Here is a 24,352-nt window from a genome sequence, read left to right on the forward strand (position 1 = left end):
GAAACAGTAGAAAATTACCATCTTACGTTCCAGAGGTCAGAAGTCCACAGTGTTTATCTTGCTGGGTCTGCAGGGTGGGCTCCTGCTTGGAGCTTCTGTGCAGGGGTTGGGAGGTGGGGGAGGTGTCTGCTTCTTGCCTTTTCGAGATTCTGGAGGCAGCTCACTTTCCTAGGCTCCTGGCCCTTCCCTCCATTTTCCAAGCCAGCAGTGGCTGAGTCCCTCTCACACTGCATCCTCTGACACAGCCTCTCCTGCCTCCTCCTCCTTCATACAGAGAGATGCTTGTCATTACTCTGGGCACAGTCAGATGATGCCGCTCCAACATAATTGCCCCCACTTTAAAGTCAAGTACTCAACAACCTAATTCCCCTCTGGCATGTAACACAGTCAGAGGTTCTGGGGATTATGATATAGACATCTTTGGGGGGGTGGTGAAAATTAGCAGCTTTTTTTCCTTCAGAGAAAAAAAAAAAGCACCCCCCTTCCCTGGCACAAGTAAATGGGCCCACTCCTTGTTGAAGGAAGTGCCAAAGAGCACAAGATCTTTTCCATCCAGCTCACCCTTGTAACCCCAACACCTATCAGAGCGCCTCACACCTGCCCGTCAGTCAAAATATGTTGGTTGAAGAGTATTTGACACTAGTATTTGTCGCCTTCTGATCACGTGTCAGGCACTGGGCTGGGGGGATGCTGACAACCGTGCAAAAACAGGAACAGATGTCTGCATGCTGAAAGTATTGATACTGAATCTTGGTACAAAAACTTGACAAAGACAATCCAGCCTGTAAATGGTGGAGCATGGGTTCCAACCAGATGTCGGCTCCAAAGACCACTGACATCTCCTGTACCAGCAGAGAGACATTCCTTACTAAATCTTAGCAAATCTTCCTAAGCAATGATCTCATCTTCCAGCCTTCCCACACGAGCAATCTGTGCTGCTAGTCCCAGGCTCGCATTGTCCCCTCAGCTATATGTATCACCCAGGCACAAACTCATGCTAGTTTCCCTGTCTAGCACAGGAAGCACCCCTACAACCCCAAAACGTATTCATCGAGAGTCAGCAAGCTCTGGTCTGCAGGTCATGTCTGACCTACCTCCTGCTTTGGCACAACACCAGCAAAGAATAAGTTTTTACCTTTTTTAATGATTGAGCAAAAAATCAAAAAAGAAGACTGTTTCATGACATGTAAAAATTAAATGACATTGAGATTCCAGTGTCCATAAATAGAGCTTCATTGGAATAGACGCTCATCTGTTTACATATTCTCTCTGCTGCTTTCATGCCACAGAGGCAGGATTGAGCAGCTGCAACAGGGACCAGAGGGCCCTCAAAGCCTAAAATATTTGCTACCTGGCCCTTGACAGAAAAAGTTTGCCAACCTCTGATCTATCTAGAGCTGACTAGTCGTTCAAGGTTCAGCTCCCTGTTAAGTCTTACCCAGTCAGAGCAGCTGAGATCACACTACCCCAGATTGTCTCATCATTTCTGCTTGCCTGAGAATTTTAGGTCCATTTTTTTATGACTCTATATCTTCACTTTGAATGATGATTTATTTTTCAATATTTATTTATTTATTTGGTTGCCTCGGGTCTTAGTGGCAGTACGTGGGATCTTTGCTGCAGCACGTGGGGTTTTTTCATTGCAGCGCAGGGACTCTCTAGCTGTGGTGCGTGGGCTCAGTAGTTGCAGCATGTGGGTTGAGCTGGTCCACAGCATGTGGGACCTTAGTTCCCCAACCAGGGATCGAACCTGTGTACCCTGCATTGCAAAGCAGATCTTTAACCACTGGACCACCAGGGAAGTCTCCAAATGATTATTTATTTAAAAAGATGACATTATGAATTATAATACATGCAGAAATATCATGGAAACAGTTATTCAAAGTCAGAGGCCACAGTTCTCTCCTAGAGGAACTGTTCCTGCTCCATCATGCTATGCATTGTGTTGCTACAGTCTTCACTGTTAAACAATCACTTGTAGAATTAGTGAAGGTCTGTATGAAAAACAAATTGTAAAAGTAGAGCCCACTGGGCTTGGTCATTTCCCAGTTCAGAATCTGCTGAGTCTTCATCTGATCCAAGCTCCAGTCTCCAGCTCATGTCTGGAGACTGTGTCATTATGCCCACAGTAGTACAATAGCCACTAATTAAATCTTAAACTTCTTCTTTCGCTGTCCTTAGCTGAATAAAGGCGAGCATTATCGGTCCATGGGCATTCTTACCTACCGTGGGAAAACTGTTGGCCATTTTTCTTGCTGGACAAAATTATTCAATGTGTCTTCTGTATAGTAAAGATTACTGGCTGCATCTCAATCAGTGAGCTTTTCCTCTCCAGGGGCAAAACTGTGGCCTGCACATACCTCTGAAGGAAAATTGCCATCTGCCTTACTCTGTAGGAAGATTGCCAGTTGTATCCCCATTGTGGGGAAACTGTCGGCCGTGTCTCCAAACGGAAAAGCCTGCCAGCTGTGCTTCTACACAGAAGAAATGTCAGCAGAAGTGGGCGATTTAAAACCCTGTGTGTGATTCTGAGTCTGTTCCCTTTTCACCCCGCTCCCCAGTTTCCTTTACTCTCTCTCGCATGTGCCTGAGTCATCAGAATGGGGGTGGGGTGGGGAGGGGCTGACAGTGTCCAGCACCAAATGAGAGGTGCCTATACTGAGGAAGGTATATATCAACCGATGGTCCAGAGACAAGCTGTTGTGTTTCCATGTAATGGCCCAGGTAGAAGACCTAGAAGATTTAACAATCAGTAGCTCTTAAGATCTGGTTCCAGTGGAAAAGCACATCAGGCTTCTGGACTCATTGCACAGCAGGCTTGCATTAAGCAGCACCACTTCTGCATTGTTGCTGCCTCCTGTGTTATTGTGGGTACAAGCCCTGTGCTAAGCACTTGACGTGAAAGATCTCATCTGTCCCTCAGCCACACTAGAGGGTATATATTCCTCTGATGTCTATTTGACAGATAAGGAAAATGAAGCTTGGAAGGATCAAGCCACTTGTCCAAGGCTTCATAACATAAGCAACAGAGTTGACTTTCCACCCAGACCCGCTGAGCTTGGAACTACCTGGGCGCTCAGCCCTCACACCATATATGATAGAGGCGTTGGGCCCCCTCCTGACCTTCCATCATGGGCATGAGTTCCTGTGTAGTGTCCAGTGTGAGGTCCAGAAGGAGCAGCCGGCCCAGGATCAGCCTTTACCCGTGGTCTCCCTCCGTTCTTTCTTCTGCTATCCCCAGCCTCTGCTCCCAGCACACAGCATGCTTCCTTTCTCCTTTTGCCCCACTTGTCATAAATGTAGGTTTAGGTTTCTCCAAAGTCAGCAGCTTCCTTCTTAACTCTTCCTCTCTCTGATCTGTGGTTTTGACTCTTTCCCATGATTCCAGTGTCTTATTCAGGTGCCAGTCATCTGAACTGTCTGAGGTGCCTGCCCTGGGCCAGGCACCATGAAAGATAACATCATGGTACTTTTTGGCTCCATTGTCTGTACATGTTAGAACACAAAACATTGTACCAGACACCTACTATAGCCTATAGGATTTGAAAGGAAGTGTCAGTGCTTTTTAAGAAAATTTTATTGGAGTATAGTTGCTCTACAATGTTGTGTTAGTTCCTACTGTACAGCAAAGTGAATCGTCTATGTTGTTCAGTCTCTGAGTCATATCTAACTCTGTGACCCCTTGGACTGCAGCACACCAGGCTTCCCTGTCTCACTCTCTCCTGGAGTTTGCTCAAACCCGTGTCATTGGGTCAATGATGCCATCCAACCATATTATCCTCTGTCATCCCCTTCTCCTCCTGCCCTCAATCTTTCCCAGCATCAGGGTCTTTTCCAGTGGGTTGGCTCCTCGTATCAGGGGGCCATAGTATTGGAACTTTAGCTTCAGCATCTGTTCTTCCAATGAATATTCAGGGTTGATTTCCTTTAGGATTTAATACATATATCTCCTCATTTTTTGATTTCTTTCCCATTTAGGTCACCACATAGCACTGAGTAGGGTTCCCTGAGCTACACAGTGGGTTCTCATTAGCTACTAATTTTATACTTAGTATCAATAGTATGTGTGTGTGTGTGTGTGTGTATATATATATATATATATATAAATCCCAATCTCCCAATTTATCCCACCCCTCCCTTTTCCCCCTTGACATCCTTTTGTTCTCTACATCTGAGTCTCTATTTCTATTTTGTAAATAAGATCATCTATATACCATTTTTCTAGATTCCACCAATGCACATTAATGTATGATATATGTGGTTCTCTTTCTGACTTGCTTCCGTCTGTATGACAGTCTCTAGGTCCATCCACATCTCTACAAATGACCCAGTCTCATTCCTTTTTGTGGCTAATATCCCACTGTGTATATGTACCTTGTCGTCTTTATTCACTTCTCTATTGACTATAGCACGATAACCCAAAGTAGATTCTGAGGAGGTCTGTTCCGGAGAGATATTGGGTTGCAAGTGATTTTCCAAGAAAAATAAAATGGAACGGGGAAAGGGAGGTGGTTTGATTCAATAAGATTTGAAAGCAGGATTAAAGCAGTGGTTCTCAACCAGGGGCAACCATGGCCTTGGGATTTGGCAATCCCTGGAGCCATTTCTGGTTGTCTCAGTTGAAGCATGTGGTTTAGTGAGCAGAGGCCAGGGATATTGCTAAACATCCTACAATGTGCCAAGCAAAGAATTTTCTGGCCCAAAATTCAATACTGTAAAGGTGAGAAATCTGGATTCCTAGATAAAATTTAATAATTAAATTTATTTTTAATGGAAGGATAATTGCTTTACAGTGTTATGTTGGTTTCTGCCAAATAGCAACATGAATCGGCCATAGGTCTACCTACGTCCCCTCCCTCTAGAACCTCCCTCCCACCTCCCTCCTGTCTAGGTTGTTACAGAGCCCCAGTTTGAGTTCCCTGAGACATACAGCAAATTTCTATTAGCTATCTATTTTATATATGGTAATGTGTGTTTCCATGTTACACTCTCCATACATCCCATCCTCTCCCTCCTCCCCTCTCCCCATGCCCATATGTCTGTTCTCTTTGCCTGTGTCTCCACTGCTGCCCTGCAAATAATTTCATCAGTACCATCTTTCTAGTTCCATATAAATGTGTGAGTATGTAATATTCATTTTCTCTTTCTGACTGACTTCACTCTGTATAATAGGCTCTAGGTTCATCTGCCTCATTAGAACTGACTCCAATGTGTTCCTTTTTATGGCTGAGTAATATTCCATTGTGTATGATGTACCACAGCTCCTTTATCCATTCATCTGTCCATGGGCATCTAGGTTGTTTCCATATCCTAGCTATTGTAAATAGTGCTGCAGTGAATGCTGGGGTACATGTGTCTTTTTCAATTTTGCTTTCCTCAGGGTTTATGCCTAGGAGTGGGATTGCTGGGTCCTATGGATGCTGGGAGGGATTGGGGGCAGGAGGAGAAGGGGGACGACAGAGGATGAGATGGCTGGATGGCATCACAGACTTGATGGACGTGAGTCTGAGTGAACTCCAGGAGTTGGTGATGGACAGGGAGACCTGGCGTGCTGCGATTCATGGGGTTGCAAAGAGTCGGACATGGCTGAGCGACTTAACTGAACTGATGGTGGTTTTATTCCTAGTTTTTCAAGGAATCTCCATAGTGTCTTCCATAGTGGCTATATCAATATATCAACATACATTCCCACCAACAGTTCAAGAGGGTTCCCTTTTCTCCACACCCTCTCCAGCATTTATTGTTTGTAGATTTTTTTATGATGGCCATTCTGACCCATGTGAGGTGATATCTCATTGTAGTTTTGATTTGCATTTCTCTAATAATAAGCAATGTTGAAGACCTTTTCATATGTTTGTTAGCCATCTGTATGTCTCTTTTGGAGAAATGTCTCTTTAGGTCTTTTTTTACCTGCATGACTTCTCAGCACTTTTAATAGATTAATTGCATCATCAACCCCCCCAGATTGAGTAGGACTTTCCAAAGCTCAATTGACTGCAGCATCTGGAATCACTGACAAATTCCTGAGTGTTCTTCTGGAGTCATGATGAGAAGGCTAGCCTAGGATAATGGGCATTAGTATAGGAAGCTGACCCTGGTTTTTAGCAGTTGTACTACAATGTACCGTACATTTGTATATGTTTCTGTTTGGAGATTGTAGTGCTTTTAAAATAGTGTCCTGATAACTCATTAGTTTTGAAATTTATTTTTTTGAAATATACTCTCTATTCTCTTCTTCAGTTCCAATTATATATATTAACTTTTATCAATGTATTCTCTGTTTCTATGAAATCTTTTTATATTCTCTATTCTCTCTGTTCTTTTGGAGGAGATGTTCCAGTTTATTCATTCTCTTTAGTTGTATCTGCTCTACTGCTAAATGCCTTTATTGGGTTCTAATCACCCTTGTTTGGTTCTTTTTAATATATTTTCTAATTATCTGTGAAAATTCTTAATCAGGCATTTTATTTGTTGAAATTATGCAACAGTTATTTTAAAGGGTATTATATCATCTGTCTTTACTTGCTCTGTTTTATTCTGTTTTTAAAAGTTATTTGCCTCTGGGTTCCCTGGTATACTGTTTTTTTTTTTTTTTTTTAATTGAGACTTAAAAAAAAAAAGTAGAGGAAAGATGAAAGACCAGACCAGTGGAATTAGTCAATCTTATTGTCTGAGAGCCGGGAGGGACCTGGTTGGCAATCCTACCTCCATCATATTACAGACAAGGAAACCAGTCCAGAGAGTTGATGTTGTCCAGCCATTCAAATGAGAGACAATAGAGAGAGATTAAGAGCTTAGGCTGAAAGCAGACCGAGAGCATCTGTGCCTGCTGGGACTGATTTGTGGAAAAGCAAAATAAGATCTGTGAAGAGCAAATGAATTAATGCATGTAAGGCACATGGTGTAAGTGGTAGCTTAACAGGTAGTAGGTATTATTAAGAGCCAGCTAATTTGAATCCAGCATAGATTCCACCCAGAATTCTTGATTTCCAGTCTGATGCTTTTCCTGGTAGCCCATGGTGGGCAAGGGAAGAGATAAGAAAGAGCAGAGACATGGAAGTGGGCATTCACAGATATGTCTAAAATATGAGGGAGTCTACTGTGACTTGATTGTTTAAACAGAAACGATGCTGACAAAGCAAGGAGAGGCCAAATTGTGGAGGCAGGGTTAGTGAGGCAGACAGATGGTCAGTAGAAAGGCCATCTCTACTACTCATTACCTGCATGATTCTAGGCAAGTTACTCAACCGCTCCTGATCTACCTCATCTATAAATTAGGACAGGGAGAGTACCTTCCTCATAGGTTTGAACAGTAAATGTGATGATGTATGCAAACATAAGGACCAAGAAAGGGTGGTAGATGTCATGATCGTTGTTGTTAATGTCATTACGGGGGCGTCTCCAAGACACAAGCATCCTGCTGGCAAGTCTGACATGTCCACAGTGAATAGCTCTATGCTGTTAGGATTCTCTTCATGGCTGCTTCCTCCTCTGTCATGGTTCTCTTCTTTTCTTCTCTTGATGTCTTTATTTTCTAGAAGCTAGTCGGAAACCCTGCAAATCAGCAGGATTTGTAATGCCAAGTCAAGAGTCTTCAGGAAAAATACCAGTTCTGATTTGTCTTGAGATCTATCACTCAAGCACTGGACCCGCTTGGACCACTTATTCAGTAAACTACACAGAATGCAGTGATGCGTCACTTGCATTCCACAAGCACGTTTCCCAGCACCTTTATCCCCACACTGATAATGCAGTAAACTCACTTATTCACATCTGCAGCGGAATCTGTGGCTTAATGTTTATCTCCTCCTCTAGCCTGTGAGTTCCACAAGGATAGGACTGGGTCTATTCGGCATCTAGTTCAGGGTCTGGCATGCATCACCCAACAAATACTTTCTAATTTGCGTGTGCTAGGTAATGTACTAAGTGTAGGATATGTGTGTGCCTGCACACATACTGAAAAATGATGGCTCAGCCTGAATTAGTGAAAAAATTGAATTACAGGTGACTTGTATTTTTCGTACTTTTCAAGGACTTCAATCTAGATGAATAAAGCATGGGTTTGATAGATTCCTTTTAGGACCTGCTTAGTAGATAAGTATTATTTTCATTTAAAAATTTAAATGGATCATCAATATTCATTCATTTCACATATTTACTGAGCACTTCCTATGTTCCAGGAAATACAGTAGAATGATATAGACAAGAACCCCAACCCTTACAGAGTTTGTGTTCTATAGAAAAGACAAATAAAATCTTTCAAATGTCAGCGCACATAAACTGGGGGAGATGGACAGAGGGAGGAAAGGCTGCCTTGTGGATGACAGGCCACAGGGATTAGAATCCAGGGGTAAGAGATGTCCTGAGGGCCTGGACTTCCTGTGGTGAGGGTCTTGACAGGGTCATACAAAGTCCTGGGGACCCAACCTTTGCTTGCCAATGATGGAGTAAGGCCTGAACTCAGGAGCTTTAGGTAGAGGAGCTATGTACCTTAAGTGTTTGAAATCGATTTATTCTCTTGAGGACTTGTGTTGTCAACAGACTAGAGTAAGACTAGTCATCATTAAGAGCCCTTACACTAACTTTCATCTAGCTAATGCACAATAAAAAAATATTTAGTGTGATAACAAAAAAAGCAAGAGACTTCCAGCTTTATAGTTCCATGATGTTATGTAGATACCACCCTGGTATTTTCTTACAGCTCCTAAAATAAGGTCTCGTACATAGTTCAAGGCAGCACTTCACCAAGATTAAGAACAGAGACTTTGAAGTCAGACAAACCCAAGTTCAAAATTCTACTTCAGGTAAGCTATGGGCTTCCGAGGTGGGGCAGTGGTAAAGAATCTGCCTGCCAAGGCAAAGAATGCAGGAGATGCAGGTTCAGTCCTTGAGTCGGGAAGATCCCCTGGAGGAGGAGATGGCAGCCCACTCCAATATTCTTGCCTGGAAAATCCCACGGACAGAGGAGCCTGGCGGGCTACAGTCCATGGGGTCGCAGAGAGTCAGACGTAACTGAGTGACTAACACACCCACCCACACACACACTCAGGTAAGCTACTCGATCTAGCTGTGTTGTCCTTCAACGGGTTGCAAAACCTCTCTGTACCTTAGTTTTCCACATCTGTAAAATAAGAAATCATGGTTCCCACTTTGTAGGATTGTTATAAGGATTAAGTAAGATAAAATATGAAAAGTATAGGGCCTGAAATATAATAAGCTTCCCATAAACAGTAAATATTAATAGCATTGAATAGCATTGCTGAATGAATGGAAGGAATTCGTGGAGCTAATATTAAGACTTGGATAAGCACAGACATGTAATGACCTGCAGTGCTGTGCAGGTAGGCACGTTATCTATATTCTGGTCTCTGCATTCTACATGAACTTGTGATGGGTTGATTAAACATTATCTTTCTTCATTTCACCTCCATCTTCTGGGGCTGTCACTTTAAGCCTTTACAATCCTGCCACACTGGCCTTCCAATATGCCTAACATTTGGAGAACATATTCCTAGGTATAACCTTGTAATACTCTTTTACATATTTACATCATTTAAATAGCCCCCAGGTTCTGTAGTCTTCAGTCCCAAATTCTCAAAAGAGTCTTTTTTATTGACGTGTGTGTAGTTAACTTACAATGTGGTGTTAGTTTCAGGTGTACAACAAAGTGAATCAGTTATACATATATATTAGTTTTCATATTCTTTTCCATTATAGTTTATTATAGGATATTGAATATAGCTCCCTATGCTTGTTGCTTATCTATTTTCTATTGCGTAGTTTGTATCTGCTAATCCCAGACTCTTAATTTAATCCTCCCCCCAGGCTTCTCTCTCTCTCTGGTCAGTCTTGTCCAATTCTTTGTGCCCCATGGACTGTAGCCTGCCAGGCTTCTCTGTCCATAGAATTCTCCAGGCAAGAATACTGAAATAGGTAGCCATTCCCTCTTCCAGGGGATCTTCCTGACCCAGGGACTGAACCCAGGTCTCCTGCATTGCAGGCAGATTCTTTTCTGCCTGAACCTCCAGGGAAGCCCCCCCAAGAGGCTTAGTAAGTGAAATATGATTGGCTAATACAGAATCAGTGCATACGTTTCATGATAAAAATATCAGCAGCTGATATTTACTGGGGACCTGCTATCTGCCAAGCATCATGCCTATTCTGCAGCTGGGAAAATGGAATCTCAGAGTAGAAAAGAAAATGTGAGCAGCTGATAAGTGACAGAGGCAGGAATTGACTGCTATCAGTGTGCAGTTTTGCAAAGTCCTTCCCATTTACTGACTCAAGCTCTCCAGATGCACTGGGTAGGGGGCGACCAAACTTCAGGGCCATCATTCCTCTCCCTGAGGGTTTGTTTGTATGGAGCATGCCTGGAGTTTCTAAGTCCCTGGTCCTAATGAGATTACCTTGCAGAGAAACTAAGGTGGGAATCTAGTATCCAACTATGAGGACACCAGTCAGAGTCCAGGGGCCTTGTTAGTGCTTACCAAGAGGTAAGGGCACAGACTGAGACACTGGGACAGAGATGGTATCAAGTTCATGTTCTTCTGTTTCAATGAGTTTTTTAACTCTCAAGTTCAATTCTGACTGATCAGGGGTTTTTTGTTGTTGCTGTGAAAATTAGTATTTTGGTTTGGCTCATGGTATAATTCAACAAGGTTTGGAAGACAACTCATTTGATTGTATTAGATTTTCTACAAAGAATTTGGGTTAATTTTTAATTTTATATTGGGAGTATAGTTGATTAACAAAGTTGTGTTAGTTTCAGGTGTACAACAAAGTGATTCAGTTATACATATATGTATATCTATCTTTCTTTTCACATTTAGATCATTACAGATATTGAGCAGAGTGTCCTGTGTCATTCACTAGGTCTTTGTTGATCATCTCTTTTAAATATAGTAGTCTGTATACGTCATCCCAAACTCTCAATTTATTCGTCCCTCCCTGCCCCTCTGGTAACCCATAAGTTTGTTTTCAAAGTCTGTGAGTCTGTTCCGGTTTTGTAAATAAATGCACTTGTGTCATTGTTTTAGATTCTGAATATAAATGACATCACATGATATTTGTCTTTCTCTGACTTACTTCACTTAGTATGATAATGTTCAGGCCCATCCATGTTGCTGCAAATGGCATTTCATTCTTTTTAATGGCTGAGTAATATGCCATTATGTATATGTACCATCATTATCCATTCATCTGTTGGTGGACATTTAGGTTATTTCTGTGTCTTGGCTCTTGTAAACAGTGCTTTTTTTTGTGGTATCTTTGCTTTTGGTATCACGGTGATGGTGGCCTCATAGAACGAGCTTGGGGATGTTCCTCCCTATACAGTTTTTGGGAAGAATTTCAGAAGGATATGGTGTTAGCTCTTCTCTAAATGTTTGATGAAATTCACCTGTGAAGCCATCTGATCCTAGACTTTTATTGGGAATTTTTAAATCACAAGTTCAATTTCAGTACTTGTGATTGCTCTGTCCATATTTTCTATTTCTTCCTGGTTCTGTCTTGAGAGATTGTACCTTTCTAAGAATTTGTCCATTTTATTGGATTTGGTTGCTTGTGGTAGTTTCTTATGATCCTTTGTATTTCTGGAGAAGGCAATGGCAACCCACTCCAGTGTTCTTGCCTGGAGAATCCCAGGGATGGGGAGCCTGGTGGGCTGCCATCTATGGGGTCGCACAGAGTCAGACACGACTGAAGCGACTTAGCAGCAGCAGCAGCAGCAGTGTCCATTGTAACTTTTCTTTTATAAGGAAAATTGCTTTACAATATTGTGTTGGTTTCTGACATACATCAACATGAATCACCCTCAGGTATACCTATGTCCCCTCCCCTTTGAACCTCCTTCCCATACCATCTCACCCCCATTGTAACTTTTATTTCTAATTTTACTGATTTGAGCCCTGTTTTTCTTAATGAGTCTGGCTAAAGGTTTATCAAGTTTATTTATCTTTTCAAAGTATGAGCTTTTAGTTTCATTGATCTTTTCTATTTTTTTCATCTATTTCATTTATTTCTGCTCTAATCTTTATGGTTTCCTTCCTTCTACTAACTGGGTTTTGTTCCTCTTTCTCTAGTTGCCTTAGGTGTAAGGTTATGTTGTTTGAGGCTTTTTTTTTGTTTGTTTCCTGAAGTAAGACAATATTGCTATAAACTTCTCTCTTAAACATTTTTTATTTTTTATTGGAGTGTAGCCAATTAACAAACAATGTTGTGATGGTTTCAGATGAACAATGAAGACACTTAGCCATACATATCCATGTATCCATTCTCTCCCAGACCTCCTCCCATCCAGGTTGCACATAACACTGAGCAGAATTCCCTGTGCTATACAGCAGGTCCTTGTTGGTTATCCATTTTAAATACAGCAGAATGTACATGTCCATCCCAAATTCCCTACCTATCCTTTCCCTCCACCCTTAACGCGCCCGCTACCCCAGCAGCCCCAAGTTCGCCTGTTAGAACTGCTGCCGTGTTTCGGATCCTTGTGCTTTCATTTTCATCTGTCTCTAGGTATTTATTTCTTCTTTGACTTCTTCAGTGATCCACTGGTTGTTTAGTTGCATATTGCTTAGCCTCCATGTGTTTGTAGTTGTTTTACTGCAATTTTTTTTTCTTATAGTTGATTTCTAGGCATATAGCATTGTGGTTGGAACCATGCTTGATATGATATCAATTTTCTTAAATTTACCAAGGTTCCCACTCTGGTTGCCAGACCCCAAGGCTGGGGAGCCTGACATGGGGCTCAGAGCTTTCACTCCTGTGGCAGAACTTCTGTAGTATAATGATTCTCCAGTCTGTGGGTCGCCCACCCAACGGGCATGGGATTTGATTTTATCGTGATTTCACTACTCCTACCATCTCATAATGGCTGCTGCTTTGGATTTAGAATATTTTTTTGGTAGGTTCCAGCATTTTTGTTGTTGATGGTTGTGATTTTGGTGTTTTCATAAGAAGAGGTGAGATCACATCCCTCTTCTCCACCATCCTGTCTCCACCTCTAGATTTTCTACATAGCATTTGATAGCGACTCTGTGAGTGCATTGAACGGGCAGGAAGAGAAACTCTTGGGGGAAGAGTTACTCAGTAACCTGCAGGCTGATGTTTTGTTTAGCCTAAAACTGTAAGAGAAGCACTTATCAAGCAGAACCATACTCAACTACCATTATGATAGGTCAAAATAATTAAATGTAGGCAAATATGTATAGCTCAATGTCATGCAAGCTAACCACTTATAAGGCCAACATTTTGTTAAATTATCTGGCTTTGGTTCCAATCAAGCAACAAATATTTTTTTATTTTTTATTGAAGGATAATTGCTTCACAGAATTTTGCTGTTTTCTGTCAAAACTCAACATGAATCAGCCATAGGTATACATATATCCCCTCCCTTCTGAACCTCCCTCCCATCTCCCTCCCCATCCCACCCCTCCTGGTTGATACAGAGCCCCTGTTTGAGTTTCCTGAGCCATACAGCAAATTCCCATTGGTTATCTATTTTACATATGGTACTCTAAGTTTCCATGTTACTCTTTCCATACATCTCACCCTCTCCTCCCTTCTCCCCATGTCCATAGGTCTATTCTCTATGTCTGTTTCTCCACTGCTGCCCTGTAAATGTTCTTCAGTACCATTTTTCTTAATTCTATATATATGCATTAGAATACGAGATTTATCTTTCTCTTTCTGACTCACTTCACTCTGTGTAATTGGTTCTAGGTTCATCTACCTCATTAGAACTGACTCAGACACATTCCTTTTTATGGCTGAGTAATATTCCATTGTGTATATATATACCACAACTTCTTTATCCATTCATCTGTCGATGGACATCTAGGTTGCTTCCATGTCTAGCTATTGTAAACAGTGCTGCAGTGAACAATGGGATACATGTGTCTTTTTCAATTTTGGTTTCCTCAGGGTATATGCCTAAGAGTGGGATTGCTGGGTCATGTGGTGGTTTTATTCCTAGCTTTTAAGGAATCTCCACACCATCTTCCATAGTGGCTGTATCAATTTACATTCCCACCAACAGTGCAAGAGGGTTCCCTTTTCTCTACACCCTGTCCAGCATATATCATTTGTAGATTTTTTTATGATGGCCATTCTGACCCGTGTGAGATGATATCTCATTGTAGTTTTGATTTGCATTTCTCTTAATAATGAGTGAATTGAGCATCTTTTCATGTGTTTGTTAGCCATCTGTATGTTTTCTTTGGAGAAATGTCTGTTTAGGTCTTTTCACCTACTTTTTGATTGGGTTGTTTGTTTTTCTGGTATTGAGTTGTATAACCTGCTTGTATATTTTGAAAATTAATCCTTTGTCAGTTGTTTCATTTGCTGTTATTACTCCCATTCTGAGGGTTGTCTTTTCACCATGCTAATAGTTTCCTTTGCTGTGCAAAAGCTTTTACGTTTAATCAGGTCCCACTTGTTTACTTTTGTTTTTATTTTCATTACTCTAGGAGGTGGGTCATAGAGGATCTTGCTTTGATTTATGTCATCAAGTGTTCTGCCTGTTTTCCTCTAAGAGTTTTATAGTTTCCAGTGTTACATTTAGGTCTTTAATCCATTTTATCTTTGTGTATGGTGTTAGAAAGTGTTATAAATTTATTCTTTACATGTAGCTCTCCAGAACCATTTACTGAAGAAGCTGTCTTTGCCCCATTGTATATTCTTGCCCCCTTTGTCAAAAACAAGGTACCCTGGCAGTGCATGGGTTTATTTCTGGGCTTTCTGTTTTTGTGCCAGTACCATACTGTCTTGATGACTGTAGCTTTGTAGTATAACCTGAAGTCAGCAAGGTTGACTCCTCCAGCTCCATTCTTCTTTCTCAAGACTGCTTTGCTATTCAGGGTCTTTTGTGTTTCATATGAATTGTGAAATTTTTTGTTCTAGTTCTATGAAAAATGCCATTAGTAATTTGATAGGGATCACATTGAATCTGAAGATTGCATTTGGTAGTATAGTCATTTTCACAATATTTATTCTTCCTACCCAGGAACATGGAATATCTCTCCAACTGTTTATGTCATCTTTGATTTCTTTCATTAGTGTCTCATAATTTTCTGTGTACAGTTCTTTTGTCTCCTTAGGAAAGTTTATTCCTAGATATTTAATACTTTTTGTTGCAGTGGTGAATGGGATTGATTCCTTAATTTCTCTTTCTGATTTTTCATTGTTAGTATATAGAAATGCAAGTGATTTCTGTGTATTGATTTTGTATCCTGCAACTTAAGCAACAAATGTTTATTGAACATTTATGTGCAAAACCCTCAGTACAAAGATAAGAAAAAACAAAATTCTGCCTTCAAGAAGCTCACATCCTAGGTGAGATAAGCTGTGGATTGTTAAATACTAATGTGAAAAATGATGCTTTCTTTGGGACAGAACCCAAGCAAATGGTTAAGTGAACGGGCCAGACCAAGTGTGATAGGACTTCAGAGAAAAGATCATTTAGTCCAAAATAAACAATATGTAAGTAAAAGATGAGGCATATGAATCAGGCAAAATATGACACAACTGAAGGAGGAACCATCAGGACATAAAAATGGGAAATATCCAGAGGTATGGTGTACCTCCAGTTTGAACTAGAGAAGTTCAAAAAAAGGTTAGAAAGATGAATTAAGGCAGCTTACAATAAACTTCAGTGTCTTTTATTCCTGTAAGTGAAAGTCAGCTGACTCTGTGGGAAAAGAAAAGCAGCAACTGGATACCAGAGCAAATAGAAAACACAGACAAAAGGCATTGTAGCCAGAGTTTACCTATGAGACTGAGGCTCAGGAAAGTTAAATAACTTGCCCAGGGTCACACAGCTAGACAACGGTAGTCTGACCTTAAGCCTAAGGCAGTCTGGCAGCAAAGTCCCACTATTAAACCTCATGGTCCGAGAGAGATGAATACATATGTTCACACGAAAACTTGTACATGAATATTCATAGCAGCATTATATGGTATATAATATATAGTATAAAATATATGTATAGTATGATTCCATTCATGTAAAATTTTTTGAATAGGCAATTTCATAAAACAAGAAAATAGATTAGTGTTTGCCTAGGGCTGCAGAAATTAGGGAACAGGAGTAAGTGCTAATAGATATGAGGTAGTTCAAGTTTTTTTGTGGGGGGAGGAGATAATGCAAATGTCCCAAATTTAGGCTTTGTTGCTGATTGCATGGTTGGTGGTATTATCTTTAATATAATCACATAAAGTGTAAAATTTAAATGAGTATATTCTATGGTATGTGAATTACATCTCAAAAAAGTAGAAAAAAAAATGTTTAAGCATCTAAGAAGACTACATTTTGGTATGTAGCAATGTATACCATTGCTGGTATCACAATGATACCTAGCGACCATGGGGAAATGTGAAACAGAGCCTGTGCAAGCGGTCAGCTCTGTGAATGGGACAAGCCCTGTGAGAGTCCTTCCATGAGAAACATGATATAGAAACCAGTGACAGCTTGTTCTACTGCCAGTGAGCTGACAGGTCTGCAAGCAACTTACATTCTGCCAATTCCAACCCTATGCCAAGTTAGATGGTTGGCTTTCTAGCTGGCCCAAACATGTTCACATCAGTTCATAAGGAGGTACTAAATTTGTTGTGTTTTGCTTTTTTGTTCTGCAGTTTTTGAAGAGCCAGAAGATCCAAGCAACAGGTCATTTTTCTCTGAAATTATCTCTTCAATTTCGGATGTGAAGTTCAGCCACAGTGGGAGGTGTATCATGACCAGAGACTATCTGACCGTCAAAGTCTGGGATCTCAACATGGAAAACCGCCCCGTCGAGACTTACCAGGTACAGACCCCACCCACACACCCACCCACATGCACAGTGGGCCCTGGAGGGCTCCGAGTTGGCCTCGGCCTGCAGCGGCTTACAATGTAGAGTAAAAGACACGGTGAGCCACTTCAATATCCAGAAACAGCTGGTAGGCAGGTCAGTGTACTACCCTGAGGCCCTAGGGATTACAGGCTAGGAACAGGGAATGGATCTGGCAAGAGAAGTTGGAGAAAAGTGCTGGTGAAATGGGTGAGAAACTGAGAGGTGCCTGGAAGCCAACTGGAGAAACCATCTCAAGGAGGAAGTCACCAACTGCTGAATCAAGAGTTGTTGTTGAATCAAGAGAGGACTGAGAAAGGGCCACTGGATTTAGTGACATGGAAATTATCAGGTGACAGAGGTGAAGTGGTAGGGATAAATGTCTGATTGGAGTGGGTTCAAGAGAGATTATAAACGGAGGATGTGAACGTAGTGAAATTTGGAAAGAGAGTTTGTTTTGAAGAGGAACAGAGAAATCGGGTAGTAGCTGGAAGAGGATGCAGGATTGAGGAAGGCATCATAGCTTGTTTTAGGGTGACAGAAAGAAGCCAGTAAAGAGTGGGCTAACTGAAGCAGTCAGCTTCTCAAGAGAACATACTCCGTTGCAGAATTAGATATAGATGAGTTGGACCATTCATCCATCAAAGGAAAGCGAGAAGAGTAAAAACAGCTACAGATGCAGATTTGTGATGGGAACATACAGATGGTTTCTGCTTCTATTTTCCAGTTAAATAAGAAGCAAGATCATTAGCTGAGTGAGAAGGGAAAGTGTAAAATATTCCTCTAAAAGAGCAAATTGACTAGGGCACTATGGTAGTGTTGCTATGGGATCCACTTATTTATATATTTTAAGTAAGACAAATCTGTGAGATTGTATGTTTCTTCCCAGCCACATGAGCCTGCTTGGTTCAGGTAAGGAAGGGCAGAAAGTTAGATTTAACCAGTGGTGGGCTTTTACCAACTGACTACAAGGGAAGTAGGGGAAAAGGCAAGTTTTTTGAAGGTATTGATTAAAGGAGTGATTGGAATGAGGGCCACTGAATCTAAGGTAGGTAAGGAGGGAAATGAAGAACTGATAGAATCAAGACACTAAAGGGCTTGAACTAAAATGATAGGAGGCAGCAATAGAGTGATATTTATTAGACAAACACAGTTACAGTGATGACAAAGCTCATGAGATGACCACGAAAGCAAAGGACAAAACTCATTGAAAAGAATGAGGCTAAGTAAGAGTCCAGAGTGTTTGAATTCCTGAGAATGATGGCAGGAATGGTAATGGAAGAGAGATCGAGGCACTAGGCACTAGAGAGGCTTCCAAGCCTGAGGCAGAGGGACTGCTGATGACTGTAAGAAGGATGGGGAGCAGGAAGTAGTGTTTGATGGCATGACTTTGAAGGAGCTGAGGCACGAATGATGGTCCAGAGGACCGCAGAGCCCACTCACCTTGGCACACGAAAGCAGAAGTCCAGCTGCCACACGAGAGGCCTCGGGAGAAGGAGGAAATGTTCAGAGAGGAGGCTGAGGACACTGAGCACTTTGATGGCTGACTGTGATGCTGTAAAAGGTTTGGGGGCCAGAACTGCAGATGAGGTGGAGGTAGTCTGGTTAACCCCTGTGGTTCACCTTGTGGTTCAAACAGCATCCTCTGTATGCTTGCAGTCTTACTCTCCCCTAACCCTTGCCCTTAGGCTCCTGCTAACAGCCCAACCATTTGGTGTTAGGTGCGGAAACTAGAAGCTAGGAGAGTGTTGTTGACAGAGGTGTGGCCTGCTGGAGAGCCCCAGCTAAAGAGTGAATTAGGCTATACCACGGGGGAGCAATTGGTACTTTAATTTTTTATTATACCATATTCATTACCAGGATCATAGTAAGTAAAGAAAAGAATACTTGTAGAGAAATAGGTTTTAAGCATAACTAGTAAAGTAAGAATTAAAAACTGAACCATTAAAACTATGTTTTAATTATTCCTAAGTAAGCACTGGGGCTTCCCTATTAGCTCAGTTGGTAGAGAATCTGCCTGCAATGCAGGAGACCCTGGTTCAATTCCTGGGTTGGGAAGATTTGCTGGAGAGGGGAAAGGCTACCCACTCCAGCATTCTGGCCTGGAGAATTCCATGGACTGTATAGTCCATGGAGTCGCAAAGAATCCAAGACGACTGAGCGACTTTCACTTCCAAGTAGGCGTTACCCTGGAGAGGAGCTTGCCTTTCTCAATGGGTCTGAAATTGATTTTTCTTCCAAAATGAAAGCTTCGTTTTTGTGGCTGCTTTTTCAACAGCAGATTTCTTAGCTAATCTATGGTACTTTTATCTTAGACAAAGACTTAACAGCGAAGCTAGCTAGCTGTGCCATAAAGTAATTAGCATTTTAAACTCATGGTTCTCAAACTACATTTAGCAAGTGGTAAGTTTAGAAATCTTTGTAGAATACTAAGAAATAGAACTCATGTACGGAAATTAAACAATGCAAAAATTTTAGACAGTGTATTTGAAAGCAATCTAGTTAAGTTTATATACCATACCAAAGGTGGTAATACACTACATCAGAAATGGTAAACAGACTCATTGAGTGAGTGTCTAGAACACGGTTAAAAGAGATTATAAGGTCAGCAGGCTCCACAAGTACATGATGTGAGAATCTCTGTGTTGGGAGACTCGGCCTAGTGTCAAGAAGGCCATACCCAAGCTCACTGGAAGAGAGCGAAGAAACAGTATTTGGAATATGAAGAGAGAAGCATCTAATAGGATGAGTCTTAAGGTAAGGCATCCACGTGAGTGTACTGAGAGGAAGAAACAGTTGGCTAAGCAGGTTTCTATGGTACAGGCTTCTCAGAGATGTTTCTTGTGTCTGTGTCTTTACCTTTTTCTCTCCTCTGATGGTGAGCAGTCGATGTTCTCTGCCTAACGTTTCTTTTCTACAACAGTATATATATGCAGCATACCTTCATAGTCCATAATCTTCTCCTGTAGATGTCCTCACCTGGAGGTAGTCAGGAGCTCCCAGAGAGTAGAGGCTGGAAGGAGAAAATAAGGGTTTTTCCTGACTTTTAAGGTCTGGAGAACCTCTGTGCTGGAAGACTCTATTGGTTTGTTCTTCTGTTTCAGGGATTGACAACTGTTCCTGTAAAAGGTGGTCTTTTAAGTCATAGAGTTCTTGGTAAGATGATTCCTGCAATAAGAGGCCCACAATTTCAAAGTGCACATGCTTTGTTTGATACTTATCACTCACCTGTAGGGTTTCTATAAAACAATGCCAAAGGGGAATGGTCAGGGGACAGGCTGAGCAGGACCTTAAATAGCACACCACTGCCCAATTTATAACCCTTAAGGCTCTGCCCCCTTTAATCCTAATTATTCAAGGCACTATTTGGTACTTCCCCTACCAAAAACAAATTTGGGGTGCTTATGATAAAATAATATTCTAGTCCCCTCTTATAATTTTCTAATTCCTTGATCATTGCAGAACTCTGAGAAGCCTGCATTATAGAAACCTGCTTAATCAAGTGTTTCTCCCTGCTCAGAACACTCATGGGTATGCCTTACCTTAAAAGTGCTCTGTACAGCTGGTAGGAATGTAAACTATTACAGCCCAGTGTAAACTATTACTGTGGAGAACAGTATGGAGGTTCATTGCAAAACTAAAAAGAGAGTTACCATATGACTGAACAATCCCACTCCTGGGCATACATCTAGAGAAAATCATAACTTGAAAAGATACATGCACCCCCACATAGAACTACTTGCAATACCTAAGACATAGAGGCAGCCTAACTATACATCACCTGTTGCTGATGAATGGATAAGGAAGATGTGGGGTGTGTATATATATACACACACATACCATACATATATACACACAGGGATATTACTCAGCCATTTGCAGCAACATGGATGTTCCTAATATTATCATACTAAGTAAAGCAAGCCAGAGAAAGACAAATATTGTATGTTATCATTTATATGGGGATTTTTAAAAAAAAATGATAGAAGTTATTTATCCTCAAAACAGCAATAGTCCCACAGAAGTAGAAAACAAATTTATGGTTACCAAATGGGGAAAGAGGAGATAAATTTGGAGTCTGGGATTAACATAAACACACTACTGTATATATAAAATAGATAAGAAGGTCCTACTGAATAGCACAGGAAACTATATTCAATATTATATAATAACCTGTATAGGAAAAGAATCTAAAAACAATGCATAATGTATAACCGAATCACTGTGCTGTACACCTGAAACCAACACAATATTATAAATCAACTATACTCTAACATAAAATCAAAGTTAGGGAGAGGGTGAGATGATTTGGGAGAATGGCATTGAAACATGTATAATATCATGTAAGAATCGAATTGCCAGTCTATGTCCGATGCAGGATATGGCACGCTTGGGGCTGGTACGCAGGGATGACCCAGAGAGATGTTGTTGGGGGGGTGGAAGGGGGGGTTCATGTTTGGGAGCGCATGTACACCTGTGGTGGATTCATGTCAATGTATGCCAAAACCAATACAGAATTGTAAAGTAAAAATTAATTAATTTTTTAAAAAAAAGAAAAAAAATTTTTTTAAAAAGTGTAAGGACTGGTCTTGTGGGAAGGAACTCTGTCATCAATTACTAGCACCTCACCTGAGCAGGGAGAAACACCGGTGATAGTTCTAGGTGTCTTCATACATCTATCAGTTGATCTCAAGCATGTTTCCAGGAATAAGAAGCTTAGCCTTGAGTATTAATATAATGAACTGTTTTCACATTTTCCTATAGCATAGGGGTTGACAAACTGTGACCTGTGGGCCAAATCCAGCCCCGCATCTGGTTTCTGAAAAGCAGTTTTATTGAAACAGCACACCTGGTCATTTGCCGACTGTCTACGGTTGCCTGCAAGGGAGAGTCGGGGCATCGCGACAGAGATCATATGGCTCACAAAGCCTAAAATGTTTATTGTTTGACCCTTTACAGTAAAAGTTTGCCAACCCCTGAAACAGAAGACCAAACCAATAGAGTCTAACCTTGCCAGGCTAGAGTGGTCCATCCGCTATACACAGCAGGCTCCACAAGTACGTGAAGCGAGAACCTCTGTGTTGGGAGACAGCGTAGTGTTAAGAGGGCCATACCCAAGCTCATAGGAGCCGAGCAAAGACGCAATATTTGGAACATGGAGAGAAGCATCTAATACGACAGGCTTTAAGTTCCCCCTTACTCTGCTCTCTACATGCTTCTTGTGTCTGAGTCTTACCTTTTTCTCTCTTCTGATGGTGAATGATGGTGAACAGTCAGTGTTCTTTGCCAAAGATTTCTTTTTATGACAGAATATATATATGCAGCATACCTTCATACTTAATGATCTTCTCCTATAGATGTCCTCATGTGGAATTAGTCAGGAGTTCCCAGAATGTAGATGCTTGAAGGAGAAAATAAAGGCTCAGACTGTGCTGTTCCTTCCCATCTTTTGTCTTTTAACACTTAGTCATAGAGTTCTTGGTGATGTGGTTTCTGCAATAACAGGTCCACACTTCCACTCACCTGTAGTGTTTCTGTTAAAAAAAAAAAAAAAAGCCAAAGGGGAATGGTTAGGGGTCAAGAATGGTTCACAAAGAAGGGCACAGACTAAGCCAGATCTTAAAAGGCACACAACTGCCCAATTTATAACTTTACCGCCCTGCATCCTTCAATCCTAATTATCTTTGGGGCAGTATTTGGTTCTCCCCCTACCAAAAACAGATATTTGGGGTGCTTATATTAAAATAAAATAATATTCTATTCCCCTCATAATTTTATAATTCCTTCATCATTGCAGAACTCTTGAGAAGCCTACTTAACCAAGCATTTCTCCCTGCTCAGAACACTAGTTATGTATGCCTTTGCCATAGAAGTGCTCTGAACAGTTGGTGGGAATGCAAACGAGTACAGCCACTGTGGTGAGCAGTATGGAAGTTCCTTAAAAATATGAAAAGATAGTTACCATATAACCCTGCAGTCCCACTCCTGGGCATACATCTGGAGAAAATCATGATTTGAAAAAACACATGCACCCCACGGTTCCTAGCACAGTTTACAATAGATAAGACATGAAAGCAAAATAAATGTCCATCATCAGTCACTGATGAAGGATAAAGAACATGTGGTGTGTGTATGTGTGTGTATATATATATCTGTGTGTGTTTATATACACACACAATGGAATATTACTCCAGCCACTTGCAGTATGTTTAGACATAGAGAAATGAAATAAGCCAGAGAAAGGCTAATATGATGACAGCTTTAATGAGGATTCAAAAAAATGATATAAATGAACTTATATACAAAAGAGAAATAGACCCACAGACATAGAAAACAAATTAATGGTTACCAAATGAGAAAGGGAGGGGATAAATTTGGAGTTTGCATTTAACATATACACACTGCTATATATATATATATATAAAATAACCAAGAAGTTCCTACTGAATAGCACAGGGGACTATATTCAATATTATATAAAAAACCTATATGGGAAAATAATCTGAAAAAGATAGATAGATGTATGTATGTAACGGAATCACTCTTCTGTACACCTGAAACTAACACAACATTCATTGTAAATCAACTATAAAATAAACATTTTATACATTTTATACTCCAAAAATTAAAATTAAAAAGATTATAAGGACTGCTCCAGTGTATAGGAATTCTGTCATTAACTACTAGCACCTTCCCTGAGCAGGAAGACATACAGGTGATACTCCTAGGTCTCTTCATACATCCCCATCAACTGATCTCAAGCGTGTTTCCAGGAATACGAAGCTGTAGCCTTAAGCATGATGACCTACTTTCATCTTTTTCTATGAACAGGGGTTGACAAACTGTGACCTGTGGGCCAAATCCAGCCCCCTATATTTTGTAAAAGCAGTGTCATCGAATCAGCCACGCCTGATCATGTAACTATTGTCTGTAGCTGCCTTCATCCTGCAATGGTAGAGCTGGGTCACTGTGACGTTGTGGCTCACAGATCCTAAAACATTTATTGTCTGACCTTTCACAGGAAAAGTGTCAAACTCTGAAGTAGAACAAACCAATAGAATCTAATCTTGCCAGGCCTACAGTGGTCTATCAGTCATACGACGGCAGGCTCCGCAAGTCCATGATGTGAGCACATCTGAGTTGTGAGGCTCAGCCTAGTGTCAAGGGGGCCACACCTAAGCTCATAGGAGCAGAGGACAGAAGCAATATTTTGAAACATGAAGAGAGAAGCAGCTAGTAGGATGAGCCTTAAGTTCTTTCTTGCTCTGCTCTCTAGCTGTTTCTTGAGTCTGTGTCTTACCTTTCTCTTTCCTCTGATGGCCAAAACCCAATCTTCTCTACTTAAGCTTTTTCCTACAATAGAATATATATTTGCAGCATACCTTCATAGTCGATGACCTTTTCCTATAGATGTCTTCACGTGAAGGCAGTCAGGAGCTTCCAGAATGTAGGTGCTGGGAGGAGAAAATAAGGGCTCAGACCAGGGTTTCCCTTTGAGTCCTTCCTAACTGTTGTCTTTTAAGACT

The 24,352-nt window shown here is 41.0% G+C and overlaps 1 protein-coding gene across 7 annotated transcripts in view; it reads left to right on the forward strand.

The window, feature by feature from the left end:
• PPP2R2B (protein phosphatase 2 regulatory subunit Bbeta) overlaps positions 1 to 24,352 on the forward strand; it is a 482,191-nt gene that overhangs the window by 443,946 nt on the left and 13,893 nt on the right. For all 7 annotated transcript variants that reach the window (XM_040239786.1, XM_040239787.1, XM_040239792.1 and 4 more), the window contains one exon: positions 16,633 to 16,802. In XM_040239786.1, the coding sequence (XP_040095720.1) occupies positions 16,633 to 16,802 (170 nt within the window). The remainder of the gene's footprint in view (positions 1 to 16,632; positions 16,803 to 24,352) is intronic.

Source organism: Oryx dammah, unplaced genomic scaffold (genome assembly GCF_014754425.2).
Source record: "Oryx dammah isolate SB20612 unplaced genomic scaffold, SCBI_Odam_1.1 HiC_scaffold_5, whole genome shotgun sequence".
Lineage (NCBI taxonomy): Eukaryota > Metazoa > Chordata > Mammalia > Artiodactyla > Bovidae > Oryx > Oryx dammah.